Consider the following 20,457-nt stretch of genomic DNA (forward strand, 5'->3'; position numbering starts at 1 on the left):
GACACACACACACACATACCAAAAATACATGGTATGATTATATTTTTTTATTATTTAAATATGAAAAATATCTAGTAACCGATTTTGATGCTTGTTATCCTATGAACCTTAGATCTAGGGCCACAGTAAGTATATTGTTGTTTTTTTTCTTTCAGCTGGAAGTGCAGTCATGCTGTGTGTTCATTCCCAATGACAGCCTGCCATCTCCCAGTACTATTGTGTCTGGTGATATTCCAGGCACTGTCCGTAGTTGGTATCATGGGCAGACTAGTATGCCTGGAACTCTTGTCATTTGCTTACCTCTTCTAAAGATTATGAGTGCAGGGCACAAGTACATGGAACCCCTCCAAGAGATTCCCTTTATTGTGCCAAGACCAATACTTGAAGAAGGTAAGAGATAACAAATTCCAAAAGAACGAGTGTTATGATGAGGTACTATTTTCTAAGATGAATTTTGTAGCTTGATGTCAAAATTCTTCTTTAATCTTTTCAAAATGCTTCATTCTTTTTAAAATGCTTGATCAACTATTTTTTATTACTTCTTTTTTAAACATTTTTTTCATTTTTTAAATGCTCTTTGTGTGACACAAGAATTAAATAAAGGAGAATATTTGTAGCTTGAAATGGGTGTTTTCTTGCAGACATTTTGTTATTCAAACTAGGTAACATCATCAGTGTTCAGCACTTTGGTAATGAAATGTCTGTAAGCTTAAGCCTAATATTTTATGAATGGATCATATTTGACTATATTTGTGAATAACAAATGTTTTCATCTCCAGTGATTCCCATGGGATAAAAACATGCATACCTAGTTAAATGTAACCTAATACTTTTACTTCTAGTAAGGAAACCCAAGAATAATATTTGCCTGTATTATTATGTAAAGACAATTTCCTTCCCCTGATGTAGGACATAAATGAAGTAAGGCTAAGAAAGGCATCAGAGAATGCCAAGAAAGAGGCAACTAAATCTGTGGCTTTACTATAAGATGGTGACATTTGTCAAATATTATTTATCAATAGAAGAACTCTGTGTAGCTCAGAATTGAACTGTGGGGTCCTTGGTGCTGTCTGAGCTTGATTGTTTTAGTTCAATTGATGATGTTCCCTAGTTGGGTAATGAAATTCCTGCAAGAAAACAACCCTGTTCAGAAAGCACCAAGGACTCCACTACTATTAATCTAGAAAATAGTCTTCAGTCTTATTAAGTAGAAAAAGATATTTAGGTATTCATTCATTCATTTCTTTAGTAATGGAGATACAGCAATAATAGCAATCATAGTGTTTTGTTCATTGTATTTGCATCAATTTCCTAATTGGAAAATTTCTTCAAAACAAAATGCATTGTTTTTAATAAAGCGTCTTTTATCTAAACATCTTTTTGCTCCCACACATACAAACCAAGAGTCATCATATTAGAGCTCTCCTCTAGCAGAATTGAATTATCCCAGAATATCATGCTTCCTCTCAGAGTCTTGTGAACGTAGTTGCCGTCCTTAAAACACACCCACATACACACCTTCCATAGTTAAACAAAAGAGCATTAGGAAAATAGAAGAGATTACTTTTCTGTTTTATTTCTTTTACATGAAAGCTGGTGACTACACTGTTACCTTAGTAATGTGTTACTCAAAGTAGCATTTAAGATATTTTTATCTCTTTCTGAATCCCAGTAATTAACACTATCTCTTCTAGCAAAAGATAAACATCAAAGAGCATGATCCAGAAAAGCCAAATTAATATTAAATCTCTTATAGAGACTAGGTTTAAATCTTCCAGTTAAACAGTAATTTAAAATTGTTCAGTTTGGGCAACATTAAACTCGATATCAACAATACAATGTAGGTAGATACAAAACAAAGAATATAAATGTGCATATTCATGATTGTATGATATGTTTAATATCTGCAAAGGAAATTAACACTTCTGTGTTACATAACATAGAATGTGATCTTGAATAGTATCACTAAATACTAGAACTAGACTTCTATGATGCTGGAGAAGACTCCTGCAAGTCCCCTGGACTGCAAGGCGATCAAACTGGTCAGTCCTAGAGGAGATCAACCCTGACTGCTCTTTAGAAGGCCAGATCCTGAAGTTGAAATTCAAGTACTTTGGCCACCTAATGAGAAGGAAGGACTCACTGGAGAAGAGCCTAATGCTTGGAAAGATTGAGGGCAACAGAAGAAGGGGACGACAGAGAATGAGGTGGCTGGATGGAGTCACTGAAGCAGTAGCATGAGCTTAAATGGACTCCAGAAGATGGTAGAGGACAGGAAGGCCTGGAGGAATGTTGTCCATGGGGCCGCGATGGGTCGGACATGACTTCACAACTAAAAACAACAACAAGACTTCTATTAGTTTTGTGAAGGAATAATTCAGAAATATTTTAGTTAGTTTTATATGAGGATAATCCACATATGAATGATTCCTTTATGTACATATTTTACTTTTGTTTTTGCTTTCCTTTTGATTAACAAGGAGATGCTTTTCCTTGGACAATCAGTCTGAATTATTTCAGCATCTATACGCTTCTGGGGCAGCAGTTGACCCTTAATATCATAGAACCTGTTGGTTGCACTTCTACTCTGGCAGTTACTTCACAAGTGTTGCCCACTGCAGGATCAGAATCCAGGCACTCATTTGTTGTATGTCTTCATGTTGAACTTGAATCGCTTGAAGTAAAATGCTCAAATCCTCAGGTTGGTGCATTTAATTTATTGGAACAAATTAAAATTGCTTAATTTAAGTATTGTTCTGGATTCTATAAGAATTGTGTTTTTTTTTCTTTTAAGCATCTTTCCTATTTAAACTAAGTCATCAAGATCGGTGTACTTAGATTAAGATTTGCTTTGAAGCTCTTTCATGTTTCGTAATTTAGATTCATCTGTAATAGCTTTAGCACATAAGTGCATCTTGGATTTGATGGAATGAAATCACTTGCAGATGTATTGTTAAATGTTGAGGCCCTGCTTTGCTGTCAAAGGGGATACATTTGTTGAAATGAATTAATGTACTTTGTAGAAATTAACAAAGGTACCTGATCTCATTACACATCAAATTATTTCAACTAAAGTAAAAATACCTTCTATGAGGGTAATAGAAAATGACTTTATTTATATATAAATAAATATTTTCTTTCTTCTTTTCCAACCAAGCAGTCACTCAACATGGTTAGCCATCAATCAAATATAAAAACAAGTTTAAAATGTAAAGAATGGACAGAAATAAAATACCAGTGCCACTCAGTAATTACAAAAAGGAGTAAAAGTAGAAACAGTCCCTTAAATAAGGACAGAATACAAGATCAGTCAATTTAAAAGAACACAAATCACAGAATCTGAAGGGTTGAGAAACAGCCTGCTGACTATACTAGAGCAGTGGTTCTCAACCTTTTTAATGCCGCGACCCCCAACCGGTCATAAGTCAAGGACTACTCAACCAGTCGTAAGTCGAGGACTACTCAACTGGTGCAGCACCGTTTGCAGAATGGGACTTTTGGCGGGCTCAGCAGGGCAGAGACAACCTGGACAATTCCTATTAGCTTTTGAAAGCCAATAGAATTAGACTCTATTCAAGAGAGTCTATTCTATTGGCTTTCAAAAGCCAATAGAATAAAAGGGAGTAGCACAGCTAAGGAAAAGGGGAAAAAATGGCGGACTGCGTTGTTTGGCGACCCCCATAAAATGGTTGTTCGACCCCAAATGGGGTCCCTACCCACAGGTTGAGAACCACTGTTCTAGAGCAATACATACTATGATATGACATTAGCTTTCTGTGGACCATTTTCCTTTGTGAAATATTTGTTGAATCTTGAAATTTGTCCAATCTTCCGCTAGTAATTATTCCCAATGAAAAAGTGAGAAATATTGTAACAAATTCTGAAGGATTTTTTTTTTTAAAAAAAGATATTACAGAAACTTGATTCAATGGATATGTACCTGGTGTAGTGATAGGGTTACAAGATGTGATGACACATTAATTTATATTTCTTCAGGCCCTTGGAAAAGTGCTGCTGAATTTGTATTCTGTTTACAGCAATAAATACTTGTGCAATTCATAAGAAATCTATGAAATTTGAATAGGATAGAGGCTATCTTTGCATTGTTAGTCTTATGGTTATAAGATAGTTAATTAAGCTAACAGCATTTAAATTGAAGTCTTGAAATTAGGTATAAAATTACTTCATATGGTTTCTTATTGATTGATTGTGTGCCATCAAGTCAATATTCATTCTTAATGAACACATAGGCTTTCTCCATGACATTCTGTTTCTAATCTGGCCTTTCAGATATTTCTTCAAAACATTAGATGGCTCTTTTTCATTATATTATGTTTATGTGTTGATAAAATACTTCTAATTTGTGTCACATGGAATCTGCGTGTGCATAGCCTATTTTCCCCTCCCCCTCCTTTCATCCTATCTCATGCTAATTTAATTCTTAAATCGGTCTAGTTGCTCAATAGATCTGAGGGAGTCTTTTAATAAAATATGTTAGTCAGAAAAGGTGCTACTATGCTCTTTTTTGGATTATTGATACTCAGATTATCAAAGTAAGGAGAGACATGGAAAAAAGATTCAGCTTTAACTATTTAGTGAACCTTGGTTTAATTGATCTTAGATAGTAAACTTTCAATATAAAATAATACTTTAAAATTTGTTTTGCTGCTGTCCAGTCCCAGTCCAAGCAAGCACATATCAAAGTCCTAATGAGTGAATCTACATAGCTGAGGCACAGAGTCATAGGCAACACAATGTCCAAGGGCAAGGCACAAGTCTGCATCCACACACAAAATCTGAAGTCCAGATACGATGCAAAATCCAAGCATAATAACCAGAGCCAAGGTTCAAGTCCAGAATCCAAGCGCAAAATCCAAGATTCAGTCAGATGAGGCATAGGTCCAGAATCAAGGAAGTGAATGGTTGTTTCCAATGCCACTTTGCTCTATGCCTTGGACTAAGTAGGCACCAGCTGGTGCAACTTATTAGGAGGGGCGAGGCTGCCTCCTTGTGAGTAGCCTTGCCGACCTCTGTTGTGCCTCCCTCCGCTTGGCTCTACGCACCCTGGGATCTGTTGAGGGAAGCAATTCCTCCTTGACTCCACTGACTGACTGCAGCTACGCCCCTTCTCCACTCATGCCTCTGGCTGGTTATCCAACTTCCAGGCAGCAATTGTGTCTCTTCTCTCTCCTCTTCAGCCAACTGTTTAGCTGCTTGCTCCTCTGTCAGTCTTATCAATATTCCTGGCTTCTCCTCTTCTTGCCCATTCACTCCTGGCATGGAGTCTCTGTGTCCTCCAGATGGTCTTCCGCACCCTACTCTGGAGCCGGCTTTCCCTTATCTTCTGAGCTGGCATCTGGAGAAGCCATTATAACTGCTCAGAATCACTTGTTGAGATGGACAGTCATACAAATTGATTGATTGATTGATTGATTGATCGAATGAATGAATGAATGAATGATAGACAGGCTTTCCATCTAGACACTACCAGGCTATAATGCACAAATTTCATAGATCTGAAATAGTCTGAATGATTCACATTTATTCATGTCATTTGCATTATTATATAACTTGTTGCTAATGGGAAAAAGTGGATTTAAGAAACATTTGGCTTTAGCAGATCCCTCTCAGCCCCATCAATCTATTGAACTGAAATTTTAATGTATTACATCTATCAGGCATTGTTACTCATATATGCCAGTTTTAATTTATGATTTTATTACTAAATACTATTACTAATTATTAGCTTAAAGTTATTACAAATATGAACATTTGAGAGTGTTAACAAATGCTTGTATATAAATGTGTATGGAAGCTTTGCTATGAATGTTAACTTTTAGGATTAAATTAAAACATTTAAATATTAATGTAAATTTTGCAGGGTGTAAGGAAATTCTCCAGTATTGTATCAATACAAAAGCAGCTCAGGAAGATCTGAAAGGATAAATTATGTTCTCATATCCACAAATCAAGTCCTGCTTTATATCAAAACTAGATAGACAGCAATGTTTTCCTGCATCTGTTTTGCCACATTAGAAGCCAACGTCATTCTTTGGATGTGTCCTGAGGCTGAAACCTCTTCATTAAATATAATATATATACATTTTACACAATGGCAAGTGGGTATGGTATCCAGCTGTGGATATGGTTATATATTGTGCATGCAACTTCCATGGGATTTTTTTTATACACTAAATGGCAAGTTACATGATTATTGTTTATTTATGAACTATTTTGCATAAATACTTTAAATCTGAGTTGAACAATACAGTATGTAGGTTATGCAGAACATTTTCTGAATAGTTAGATGTCATATCCCAGGAGACAGCTTTGAAAATGCCGATTCATTTTTTCAGTGGATAGAGACTATTTTCACACTTAGTACAAAAATAAAATTCTCCTGTATTTTATAAATTAGATTTTTGTTTTTAGAGCTTTTGTTTCAGTTTTACTTGAAGTAGCAGCTTCTGTGAAAGTCTGTGAAATAATCCAGAAACTAAATTGTTTATTCATTAAAATTACAAGTTAAGTTGTACAAGAGGTGATGTAGGTCTTACAGCCTTACCTACTGTTTGATGTTTTTCTATGCAGATTTTCCCCATATGAAAATACTGTAATAATAATGCTATCACAAACTTATTCTTTTTATGCTGTATGAACTTGGATTTGTGGAAAATGTTAATATCCAGCTATTTATTTATTTATTTATTTATTTATTTATTTAAGGTGCAACTGCTATATGAATTAACAGATTTAATGGAGAAAGTTTGGAATAAGATTCATAAGAAGGGAATTTTCCATCAGTCTCTGGCACATACAGAATCTGTTTCAGGACCTGTACCACCTGTTTCACCAGTTAAAAGTAGTATTGGGACTGCTCCACTGGATACCAGTACATGTAGTCCATCAGCTGACATTGGGACAACTACAGAGGTACTGAAATAAGTAATCTGCTAGTACAAGGAATTAAACTTGTAATGAAGAATAAGGCATTCAAATATATGAATGCATGTGTTTTTTTTATTTTTTAACCCAGTTGAGTAGCCCACAGTTGAGTAGCCCACAACAAATGATCTTGATGCAGGTACACAATTATAACACTTGGGTGATTGTGCAGTTGTCTAGCTGTCCTTAGACATTTGATTATGGGTGGCCATATAAATTTGCTAAATAATCATTATCATTATTTTACAAGATCATGATTGTACATCATTTTGTGTCATTGAAGGTTGCTGACGAGGCTGCAGTACAAACTACTATAAGTGCTAAAACCATTATAATGATCTTGTATTAGAAATGTCAGGAGATTTATCAATTTTATCTTTTTTTGTGGAGATACCTTTCTTGGATTTACCACTTTCCTTCATTATATTCTGATCCACTAGAGAGAGGAAGCAGCATCAAAACATAACATCTATGATTATGTTTAAGACTTAGTATTTGAACATATTAAAAATCTTTAAAAAATGAATTATGTTTAGAGATTATATGAAGATAAGTGATTAATATGCCTTAAAGGAGATAACATTTTATTGCTTTAAGATAGTTGGGCTCTTTAAGTTGAAAAATTTATTTCTCAGGGTTATAATGTTTTTGTTTTGTTACTGGAATTCCCTTTGGTAAAGGAATTCTTGGATATATTTAAATTATTTGTCAAGGAACCACTTTTTTTCCTTTACTCTATTTATACGTGCCTTACACTTTACATTTAAAATCTTGAATAGCATCAAAAAATATGCTGTACCCTAAGTACATTTCCTAAACATTTCATACATTTCACAGTTAAAGTATACTACTTCTCCATGAGGTCAAAATGATTATTTTGAAAGTGTCTTTAGCTCTTTCAAGTAAAAGACTTCCTATAAATGAACTGGTGGTGGAAAGGTGAGGAGGTATGGCTAACTCCAAAAATTGTTTATATTAAATAGCATATGAAGTATTTATTTATATTATCCAGCTGTGAATAATTCTTTTCATTTTAATAGATTGATAGGGAGTGCTGCTCCACCATGTAGCCAAAGCTGAGAATGAAAATTTGAGTGAGAGGCTTAAGAACCAAAGTTTAGAAACACTTAATCATTTTTACCTCCTCTGCATTAGAGTAAAGGTAGTACAGTCTACAACCGGCCACTTGTTACTGTTTACTTAAGTACAAACAGTACAGGAAGTGTTTAGTCCTTGGGGAACAGTAATTTGCTCCAGACTTATATCATCCATGAGCTTTAACGCAGATCAAGGATGAAGGCCTTATATGTTTGGTTTTTCCGGATGAATAAAGATAAATTCTCCTAAGAAAAATCTACTTGATATTTTGGTTCATTTTGCAAGAATTGGTAAAGAATGAAATTGTATATTTTAAAGCTTGGCATGAGGAGGGTAGAAAAAATAGTTTACTTTTGATTCTGGCTTTATTTTATGAATTTGAATACAAATAGAAAACTAATGCATAAATTTTATCTATCTCTACATACCAGGCATTAGAAATTCAAAATAAATTGAATTTACTAGGAAGTCCTTTCTTGTAAGAGTTTTTTCATTCTTATGTAGTATTATACATTTTGAAACATTTTAAGTTTTTGTTAGGCATTTAAATGTGAATGTTTCCATAGCCTATTCAAAAGGTATGCAGAGGGCTTATGGATTACCTTTCAAGCATTTGAAAAGCTTTTTTTGGTGCCTATCTTCAGATCCATCCCATTGATATTTATAGTATTGTTTTTAAGAATATAAAATAAGAACTATGTAGGAATTTGCATTAGTCCAAGATGGCTAACTGCATGTTTAGGCAAAATAAAAGACACCTGAAGGGGGATATCATAGTACTCTTCAAATACCTAAAGGGATATTGCAACTTATTCCCTCTTATTCCTGTAATGGAATCATCATCGTCATCACTTTACAATGCCTTGGTAAGGCCACACTTGGAATACTGCATCCAGTTTTGGTCACCACGATGTAAAAAAGATGTTGAGACTATAGAAAGAGTACAGAGAAGAGCAACAAAAATGATTAGGGGACTGGAGGCTAAAACATATAAGGAACGGTTGCTGGAATTGGTATGTCTAGTTTAACGAAGAGAAGGACGAGGGGGGATATGATAGCAGTGTTCCAATATCTCAGGGGCTGCCACAAAGAAGAGGGAGTCAAGCTATTTTCCAAGGCGCCTGAAGGCAGGACAAGAAGCAACGGGTGGAAACTAACCAAGGAGAGAAGCAACCTAGAACTAAGGAGAAATTTCCTGACAGTTAGAACAATTAACCAGTGGAACAACCTGCCTCCAGAAGTGGTGAGTGCTCCAACACTGGAAGTTTTTAAGAAGAAACTGGACAGCCAGTTGTCCAAAATGGTATAGGGTTTCCTGCCTGAACAGGAGGTTGGACTAGATGACCTCCAAGGTCCCTTCCAACGTTATCATTATTATCATCATCATCATCATCATCATCATCATCATTTTACCATTGTCTATCCACTGCAGGATGAAGGTCTCTTCTGATGTTTCCAACCAATACAGTCCTGAGCTTTCTTTTGCCAGTTGGGCTTGCAATGCTTGCTGATGCCATCGATCCATCTTTTTTTTTAGGTCTCTTTTGTGGATGGCTTTTATCAAGTGGGATCCATTCTATGGACACATCTGCCAATCTGCATTGGACCAGATTGACAGATTATGGTCTATTCCTTCCACATGCCAATACAACCTCAAAAACAGGACATGGAATAATGGATTGAAATTATGGGAAAGCAAATTCTGATCAAATGTTAAAAAAAACCTTCTTAACAGTAATAGAAGTTTGACTGTGGAATAAATAACCCAAAGAGTGATGGGCTCCTTTTTTCTTGAATGTGTTTAAGCAGAGACTAGGTAGGGTGCTTTAATTTGGTTTTTCCTAGACTAAATGGCCAGTTCCAATGGAGGGTGCTGATCTGTTCTAGCATGTCAGCAAATTTTCATTTGAAGTATTTTTTATTTAACCAATGCATTTTTGACTTCTTAGGAATAATCACAGCTCTAACAAATGAGAAAAACAGATCAGAACCGCACTTTTCCGCACTTATTGCGTCCGCAGAATCTCGCCCGGCCGCCTTGTTTAGGGTGACCCGCTCCCTTCTTAAAGTGGAGGAGGCGGAGGAACCCTTGCAGGGGAGAGCTGAGGAGTTTGTTCAGTTTCTGTCGGACAAAATCGCTCAGATTCAGAGAGACCTGGACTCCGACTGGGCAGTGCCAGCCGAGTTGCCAGGGGCTGGTCTTAGTCATGTTATCTGGAGCGAGTTTGAGCCTGTGACCCCTGATGAAGTGGACAAGGCCGTGAGGGCAATGAATGCCGCCACCTGTTTATTGGACCCGTGCCCCTCCTGGCTGGTTTCTGCCAGTAGGGAGGTGACACGAGGCTGGCTCCAGGCGATAATCAACGCCTCCTTGATGGAGGGGTCTTTCCCGCAACCTTTAAAGGAAGCGGTGGTGAGGCCCCTCCTCAAGAAGCCTTCCCTGGACCCAGCTGTTTTGAAGAACTTTCATCCCGTCTCCAACCTCCCCTTTGTGGGGAAGGTTGTAGAGAAGGTGGTGGCGTCTCAATTCTTGCGATCCTTGGAGGAACCAATTATCTGGACCCTTTTCAATCTGGTTTCAGGCCCGGCTACAGCACTGAGACTGCTTTGGTCGCACTGACCGATGACCTCTGGCGAGCCCGGGATAGGGGTTATTCCTCTATCCTGGTGCTTCTTGACCTCTCAGCGGCTTTCGATACCATCGACCATGGTATCCTTCTGCGTCGTCTCGGAGAGGTGGGGGTGGGCGGCACCGTATTGCGGTGGTTCTCCTCCTACCTCTCTGACAGGTCGCAGTCGGTGTTGGCGGGCGGACAGAGATCGACCCCTAGGCGCCTCGATCATGGGGTGCCTCAGGGCTCGGTCCTGTCCCCCCTCCTTTTTAACATCTACATGAAACCGCTGGGTGAGATCATTCAGCGACACGGGGTGAGGTATCATCAGTATGCGGATGATACCCAATTGTATATCTCCACCCCGTGTCCTTTCAGTGAAGCAGTCGACGTGATGTGCCGGTGCCTGGAAGATGTGAGGGTCTGGATGGGGGTGAACAGGCTTAGACTCAACCCTGACAAGACCGAGTGGCCCTGGGTCTTGCCTCCCAAAGGCCAACTGGATGGTCCATCTTTAGTCCTAGGGGGGGCAAATTTACCTCCCTCAGTGCAGGCACGCAACTTGGGTGTCCTCTTGGACTCACAGCTAAATTTGGAACAACATCTATCAGCTGTGGCCAGGGGGACCTTTGCACAGGTTCGCCTAGTGCACCAGTTGCGGCCTTATTTGGACCGGGAGGCTTTCCTCACAGTCACTCATGCCCTTGTCACCTCAAGACTGGATTACTGTAACACGCTCTACATGGGGCTACCGTTGAAGGGCATTCGGAGACTGCAATTGGTTCAGACCGCAGCCGCGAGAGCGATTGTGGGCGCGCCAAGGTACGCCCACGTGTCACCTATCCTCCGCGAGCTGCACTGGCTTCCTGTGGGTCTCCGGACGCAATTCAAGGTGTTGGTTATCACCTTCAAAGCCCTTCATGGCATAGGGCCAGGTTACTTACAGGACCGCATTCTGCCGCACAGCTCCCAGAGACCGGTGAGGTCCCATAGATTGGGCCTCCTTCAGGTCCCGTCGGCCAGACAATGTCGGCTGGCGGGCCCTCAGGGAAGGGCCTTTTCTGTGGTGGCTCCGACCTGGTGGAATCAACTTCCCCCCGAGGTTCGAACTACTCCCACCCTGCCGGCCTTTAAGAAAGCCGTTAAAACTCTCCTGTTCCGGCAGGCCTGGGGCTGATGTCCCTGGGGGGCCGGGATATGATCGGACTCGCGGTATGACTGGATTATTTTATTCTTTTATGACTGTTTTTAACCTTGTACGCCGCCCTGAGTCCTTTGGGATTGGGCGGCATATAAATATTTGTAAAAAAAAAAAAAAGAACCCATTTTCATACATTAGTATCCTATTCTTTATCCAAAAAAGAATGTAGAAGCAGCATATTTGAATGCCTGATAACAGGGGTCCCCAACCCCTGGTGTGTGGACAAGTACCGGGCCGCGGTATGCCAGCAACCGGTCTGCACAAAGAAGCAAAGCCCCATCCGCGGGATGCAGGCAGCACACAAAACCACGTACCCTCCGGTCCGTGGAAAAACTTCTCCATGGAACTGGTCCCTGGTGCCCAAAAGGTTGGGGACCTCTGCCTGATAAAACATTTTTTGAAATATTAAATCAGCCTAGTAAATATATATTCAGTGAACGTAAGTGTCCAGTAAAAACCAAGTAGAGTTTATTTACAAGTCAATTTACAGTGATACCTTGATACTTATCCTTAATTGGTTCCAGGAGCTGTGGTGGTTACAAAAAATGATGAGTACCAAACAGATTTTTCCCATAAGGAACAATGTAGTGAGTCACAAGGCAGCCAACACTGATAAGTTGTAGCTTGTGCACTGAGTACCAAACAAACAATGAGTACCGGAACAAAGTTTTCATGTCAAAATCTGTTGAGTAATAAATTTGACGAATTTCAAAGCAGTTGAGTGCCAGGGTACTACTGTATATGCCAAAGGACAATTCTGTCTAAAGATTTCTGCCAGTGGAAAAATCATTGATTAATCAGTATTTCCTTATAGAAGATACCACAGCCCACTGTGGAGATTGTTTTCTGCACATTTCACAATGTAAGCATGCTACCTCTTACAGATCATAAAAGATGATGATGAAGTTTTCCTACCATGGAATGAAAAAAGAAAAAAATTCCTTAAATACATTAAAAAATAAATAAATCCAGATATAGAAGTTAAGCAACACCCCCTCCCTTTATTGTAAAAATCTGAATTATATCTACAAGGAACAAATCATTTGTTCCCAAGCTAGAGAGAACTGTATGAATGATGGTGTATCCATTGACTGAGAAAGGCAGAAGGAGAAAAAAGTTTAGAATTTAAATTTTGGAGCACAGACTTATATAGAAGGTTTTTTTATTTTATATATCACAGTGTACAAATATTTTTGTGTATGATTTCATTCTTTTTGTCAGTAAAAAAACAATTGTTCTAAGTTACATTTTAGCTTTCTGCTGTGTATACCAAATCCTCAATAAAGTTTTAAGAAGCTGGAAGGCTGATGTTTACAATTAGGATTGATGGGACACCCAACAACATTTTATTTTTACAAGTTTATTTAAGCTGAAGAATTTTCACTTCCATTATTTTTAATAAAAGTTAAAATAAAAGTAGATATGGACATTGAAATATTATGATAAGGTGTTCATTTTTAGAGAAAGGTGGAGCATTGAAAATTAAAGTGCAATAATGAGCAAGATTATAATGAAAGTGGGCTTTAAAAACAGATTGAAACCACCAAATTGCCATATTGAAATTCAGCTGTGTTTTATAAATAAAATAAATCACATTCCTGCGTACTTAGCTTTTTAATGTACAAGATGTTTAGCATTATTTTCAACCTACTTATCTATTGAAAACCAAACGTTCCTATTATTTCATAAATATATTTGACTCCATAACATTAACAGTATTCATATGGTAATTGAAGGAAAATGCCACATCTCCTAAAAAAAAAAAAAGAATAGCTGCTCTTGGGAAACATCTGCAAATTATAGTCATGGTAGCAATCATTGTTGTGTTCTTGCCAACCTAAATTCCTCTTATGTTAGTGAAAGAAATTCTCCTGAATTTAAGAACAATTCAAAGATCGTTTGAATTATCAGTTACCAAGAACATTCATCTGTGCTTATACCACATGGATAAATATTGTATTTCATCTATGACAACTTCATAAATACAAAGATATATAGCATTTCCCCTTCCAAACCTTAATGAATTTCCCAGACTTATTTCAAATGTTTTTAAAATTAAATTAAATTTTATTTCTATCTTGGTTGCTATCATTTGCCTCATCCCTTTTTTATGATATGGCCCTTGGTCAAGTGAAGCCCTAAATTCAAAGGCTGCCTATCTCTGCTTTAGTGGCTCATTATAAAATGCATTATAAAATGCCTTTTCTTTCTTTTTTCCTTCTTTTTTGCACTCTTCCCTTCCTCTTTCCATCCCCTATCTTTCCTACTATTTGTGTTTTGTTTTTTTGTATTTTATGCTATAAACAATTTTTTAAAAAAGGAAGTAAAAATAAAATAAAATGCAGTGTTTATTTCACATCATCTGAGATCTTGGAACTGCTGTGAGATTTATCGTTGCTTTTATTAGAATACAGATTTTAGCCTTTGAAGTTAACTGTGGTACATAGTTAAATGCTTAGTTCCTCAATTATTTGAATATTTTTAACCTCAATCATGCTGGATTTAATGAATGCAGAAAAAGCTGTTGCTTTCTTATTAACAATTAGAACATGATTGATCATCAATGTATTTAGAATATTTCAATTTAGTCATTTTCCCACAGTAATTTTTAAATCATACATTACATTGGTATACGTAGCTTCCAGATGTTAAACACAAACATATTTTGCATTTAGATTAAGTATCAAAACACTTGAGTGCTAGCCATTTTTAAAAATTAAATCCAATCTTCCCATGGCATATATGTTATTTTTGTATTCAATTTGATATCTTTGTTTATTACTGTTGGGTTAAATTTATTATCATGAAAATTATTTATTTAATTAAATCGGTACAGACCAATGTATTGGTGTGCAGAAAAGGGCACAACTTCTCTGTGCTTTTCATGTGTAGTTTATTGAGTACAATTTGGCATATTCAGCTAAGATAGTATATAATGCTCCTGCTTTCAAGTACATAGAAAACAATTCTTTTATAAAATGTTGGGAATAGTATATCTATTCAGAGAATTAAAAACTTGAGCTTCACTTCTAATCAATACTGAGAATACTTTGATTTTAATTAAATGGGCCTTTCTTTTTTCTTTGTCTCCTAATTAAATTGTATTGGCAGGGGGTTCAATTATGCAAAAAATACATTTTCTCGAAGTTGGTTCTCTGTGGATTATAACGGAGAAGGCAACATTATAGAAATAGGGGGCACCATGTAGAATTTAGATGTATGTGAAAATACCTGCCATGGTTTTCTATCATTCTAGCTATGAAATCTGTTGCAGTGCTAGATAAATTAGTAAATCTGTGGACATCAGAAATGACAGGGTTGGGTTTATGTCTGTTTATATGTATATATCAGAGTATATTCAGCAACAGTGTCCTCAGTATGTGTGACAGATGTAACTTAGTGTAACTGAAAATGGGTAAGAGTGTTTTATGTTCTAATTTCTGGTTATCATTGTAGAATGGTACCAGTTTAGAAACAGCACATTTTGTGGGCAGACAGGGGAAGAAATTGTTCATAACAATGTACATCAGGGTCCTTCCTCACTTTACAGACCTAATAAGCCGTATCTTGCAAAGTATTTTATTTACATGTTTTATTTACTATGTCAGAATTTTTTTTTTCAGATTTACTTTTTTATTAACATGAGTAGGAGTGGTTGATATTTTAAATTATTCATTCTCTCTCTCTCCCCCCCCCTCTCTCTCAGGGTGAATCTCTACAAGGAGGTGATGATTCTCCATTCTCAGACTCTGTTACCTTAGAGCAAACAACAAGCAATATTGGCATCTCAAGTGGACGTGTGAGTTTATGGATGCAGTGGATGTTGCCGAAGCTTACTGTCAAGTTATTTGCACCAGATCCAGAAAACAAAGGCACAGGTATTACATTTCAGATTAAAAAGCAAAAGCATCATGGAACAGAACTTGTTTTACATATTTGCTCAAAATATGCTTTCCCAATGGAGGCTTAGCACATCTATCCACTTTCAATGTTTGAGAGAAGAAGACAGACCAAAAATTGTTCAATGTCTCTGTTTCATCACTATTGAATGACATTTCTGGGTGGGTCTGAGGACTATAAAATGCATGCTGTGTAAGACCAGAGCCAATGGTTTGCCAGTCTTATGTTAGGTAGTAGGATAAATAGAACAATTATGCCTTATCAACAGTGAGATTGTAATTGACTTTCTTCCACCCATCACATCCTAGTCAGCAGAATCTTAAATATGGCTATAGAGAAAGTGATTATGTGCACTGTGTACTGATTTTAATGGCTTCTTAAGGATTGACCTATCTGTTAAAAGGCATAGGTTATATAATAGCAGTTAGACATTATATAACTAGATGGATTTATAGTAGTAGGTATATGCATACTGTCATTTAGCAACATGTACTTGTCTGCACATAGCTTTAGTTAGCTCCATGGCTCTGTTTGTGGATCAAAATCCATCCTCTGTCCCTCTCTGTATGAATATAATATCTGTATATGAGGGCAATTTGGAAATAAACCTCTGTTTGATTATCATGACAGACACTCATAGATACAGAACTTTTATTATACATAATTGAAAACTACAATATTACATTACTTTTTGGTACCACATCTGGGCTATTGGGGAGGGGGTGATCAAAAACATCCCAACGGAACTGCTTCATAGGTTGTTGGGTGCATCTAGTGGTGAGCATTATTGTGAACCAACACCACATCGGAAGTGGTACCATAAAAAATCCCGCCAAAAGACTACTACTAGTGAAGTTCATGGAGTGTGGTTCGACCATCAATTCAGAAGTCTACTGTGAAACGTTACGAAAACTCAGATGAGCCATCCATAACAAGCATTGGGGCATGCTGACTTCAGGTGTGATGTTGGTTTACGATAATGCTCACCCGTACACCGCTAGACGCGCCCACGAACTTTTGAATTAGTTCCATTGGGATCTTTTTGATCACCCCCCCCCATAGCCCAGATTTGGTGCTGAGTGACTACTACTAAGGAATTTCAAGCCTTGTAAGATGTTATGACAAGTGTCTCAATTTGAATGGTGATTATGTTGAAAAGTAATGTAATGTTATAGTTTTCTAATGTGTATAATAAAAGTTCTGTATCTGCGAATGTCTGTCATTGATAACCAAACGGAGGTTTATTTCTGAATTGCTTCATACTAAGCCCATTGATAGGTAAGATTAAGAGTAGGGGAAATCTAATTGTATATGAGCTTCCCATATACATTTCTGGGAGAACTATTAGTTGTTTAAGATTTGTCTTAATAATATTGGTTTAAAATTAAGGCAAACTATTTTCTTCTCCATTTCTACAAAATAATCATGTGACTTGTTGGTGAACTGATTAATTTTATTGGATACTACAGAGATATGTGTGGTTGGTGAGTTAGAAGATCTCAGTGCCTCAGTGGATGTACAAGATGTCTACACCAAAGTAAAGTGTAAAATAGAAAGTTTCAACATTGACCACTACAGAAATAGGTAAGAATTTTATGTTCATTTCATATTAGCATTCGTATTGAAACATACTATGTTGTTTAAATGGTAATAGTTATTGATCTGAAAGGGTGAGGTTACATATTTGAAATTATATTGCTATGTCATAATTATATGTATCAATATACAGTCTTGGTTATAATTGGAAATCCAACTAATTTGTGTCCAAATATGCCTCCTCACTAACATCTTAAATGAAGTTGAGGCTATGGCAAATTTATAACCTCTTAAGCCAAATCTTGCTTGTAAAAACCCAGATGGCAGTTAGTTGGCACCAGAGAGTTAGTATATTCTATCTGGAGTTTGATTATTTACAGCTCTTAGTCATATGTTAAATCAGGATAAATGCTTAGCCTAGAACCTCGGCTCTTTTATGACTCGTGGACTTCAACTCCCAGAATTCCTGAGCCAGCCATGCTGAGGGGAAAGGGAGAGGTTTCCAAGCTGAGCCATGCTTGGGAATTCTGGGAGTTGAAGTCCACGAGTCATAAAAGAGCCAAGGTTGCCTACCCCTGGCCTAGAACAAGTCTTATTTTGCCACTGCCAGTTCCTCCTCATTATGGAGTATAGCTAGGAAACAGCTTCTTGTACAGGTAGTCCTCACTTACCGGCTGCCTCATTTAATGATCATTCAAAGTTACAACAGTGTGGGTGGAAAAAAGGCTTTGCAACAAAATCTTGCACTAACAGCCATTGCAGCATCCCATGGTCATTTGATTGCCATTTGTGAATTTCACAACCAGTTTCCAACAGAATTAATGGAAAACACAGAAATGAAATTGCAAGTCACAGTCACATGATGCTCATGTGATATTTCGCTTAGTAACCGCATCTCTTAGTGATGGAATTGCTGTTCCGAATTGTAGTCGCTAAGCAATGACTTTCCTGTACTTCACGTTTAACTTGAAATGCACCTCTCCTTGGAAATTATAGAAGACGCCATGACATATTTTTCTGATAGCATCGGTTACAAAGGTGGTAAGCATTACTATATTTCCACCAGTGTTAAACTGTGACTCTAACTGTAATTACCCATACATAATAAAAATATGAATCGGTACTCAATAAAAGTAAAAACAAGCATAATGCATATATATATATATATATATATATATATATATATATATATATATATATAATCAACTAAATAAAGTATTTTAACTAAAATAGATAATCAGTGGACAAAACATATATTTGAAAAAATATTGTGGTGAATTATACAAACAGCAGACTAATATTGAGCAAAATTCAGTAGAGTCCAATTGATTTGATAGTAGCAAATGGAGGTAAAGGAAGTCAGAGCAACTGAAGAGCTTGATTCTTTCAGTATTGAAGGAATACTGATTCCTGGTCAACATCAGCTTAGGATAAGTATTGTAATCCTCCACTACAGAGGCACTGTCACTGCTCAAAGCTTTTATCCATACATTCTGAACTTTGCTACCTATCTGAATTCTGAACTTTAGTCTGTTTCCTGGTTACTTTTTATGCTTGCTCCTCTGAATAGATTGCATTGTCTCTGTTGCATTCAGCCCTGGACTGGAAGTGAATATCATCCTTGGATATACATGATAGTGATTTTCTTGAAATAGAAGTATTGCTGCAAGAAACTCAAATGAATCAGTTTGTCCAAGTAGCTGTTATAAAAGTTATGCAGGGATAATTAAATAGATTGGAGTTGAATCAGCCTTTGTAACTGAGTTACCTGTGTGAAAATGCCTTTGTGCTTCACTTGCAAAATTTGTCCAAAATGCTGAAAAGTTTCCTAAAATTCCAGTTCACTGCAGTACATATGCAGCTGCAGGATGACTATACACAAGTATATTTTTTCATCAATTCTCAGACAGGCCTTTTGATTAATTGGCAAGTTCATATCTGTTGGAGTAAATCTCACTACTTTGTAGGAGAGATTTAAGAAAATTAGAAAGTAGAGACATTTAACCGCCTAGTCCAGCAACCTCTGGTCTACTGCATAAAACTTTGCTTGGAATAGTCTGCCTCGCATATCAACATCAAGAATTACTCTCAGAAAAGATGTTTGATTTGTTAGAATATATATTGCCTCCTGGTATGTTTAAGATCAGTGGATGACCAGAGGTTTAACAGTCAACACTGGCAAAATGAATATTGAAGCACCATGAAGCAGTTCAGTGTACTTAGCTACCATGGCACTTTCACAGCAGAAAGGGCTATACCACAGCTTTCTAAAATAAAAATAAAAAAAAAATAGCATGGACATTTAGTATGAATATCTTTGGAAGAAAAAGATGCTTTGCAAATGGGAACAAATTACTCTAGGACCAAAAAGGTAATCAGTTTGAAGTGTTGACTAATCCTGCTCCTAAATATCACAATGAGACTTTGCCACGATTACATTTCTTCTAGTAGTGTTGTGATTTTTGTGTTTCTCAAACATGTAATTGCCTTGGAAAATTCATTTCTGTCTGGATGCATACATCTGACATTCCTTCTGTTTCTATGGTTATTTACAATAATTGGGATAAATTCAATTCAATATAGTACCTAAGATCCCTGTTTTCTGTAACATTAAGTTCACTATGAAACATTCTATGAAATAACAATGTTCCTGCAGAAAAACAGAATATTTCTCCAGTAAATATCAAGGGTATTTGCAGCTGTTGGAGCCTAATGCTGCTGTTGCAACATCAGAAGAACCTGAGTTATGTTGTGGGCAAAATGTCAATTTCTTCAGGATGGTTTTCATGAAGGAGAAACAAACCAGCTGCCTATACACCATCTGTGACTATACTATTCATTTAGTTCCAGGCTACAGATTCTATCTTATTGACTTTGTACCTTATCTGAACTGGAGTTAGATATGTCACACAATTTTTAGGAAAAAAACCATCTGCACTGGGGGTTCATTTAACTTTCCATATCATCAGGTGTTGATAAAGGGAAAGGAAATCCTCATGTAAGTGTACTTAAGCTCCTGGAAAAAGATAGGATGTAAATAAAAAATACAAATCCCATGGAACAAAATACATTGTGCGTTAATCATCAGGCAGAAGAACATTCTGGGTTATGCAAAATACTCCCACCTTTCCCCATGATTTCTGGTGGTCTTGGGTTATGACTGAG

At 37.0% G+C, this 20,457-nt stretch overlaps 1 protein-coding gene across 5 annotated transcripts in view; it reads left to right on the top strand.

Moving 5' to 3' along the window:
* The window catches only part of VPS13B (vacuolar protein sorting 13 homolog B), a 317,155-nt gene that overhangs the window by 128,291 nt on the left and 168,407 nt on the right, over positions 1–20,457 (top strand). For all 5 annotated transcript variants that reach the window (XR_005554918.1, XM_039328885.1, XM_039328881.1 and 2 more), the window contains exons 23-27: positions 156–390; positions 2,481–2,701; positions 6,727–6,933; positions 15,563–15,734; positions 17,226–17,340. Coding sequence is in view for 4 of the 5 variants with exons in the window: in XM_039328885.1 (XP_039184819.1) it covers positions 156–390; positions 2,481–2,701; positions 6,727–6,933; positions 15,563–15,734; positions 17,226–17,340 (950 nt within the window). In the remaining variant the exon portion in view is untranslated. The remainder of the gene's footprint in view (positions 1–155; positions 391–2,480; positions 2,702–6,726; positions 6,934–15,562; positions 15,735–17,225; positions 17,341–20,457) is intronic.

The sequence above is a fragment of the Crotalus tigris genome, unplaced genomic scaffold (assembly GCF_016545835.1).
Source record: "Crotalus tigris isolate CLP2741 ecotype Arizona unplaced genomic scaffold, ASM1654583v1 scf7180000024384.25900115:4084858, whole genome shotgun sequence".
Classification (NCBI taxonomy): Eukaryota; Metazoa; Chordata; class Lepidosauria; order Squamata; family Viperidae; genus Crotalus; species Crotalus tigris.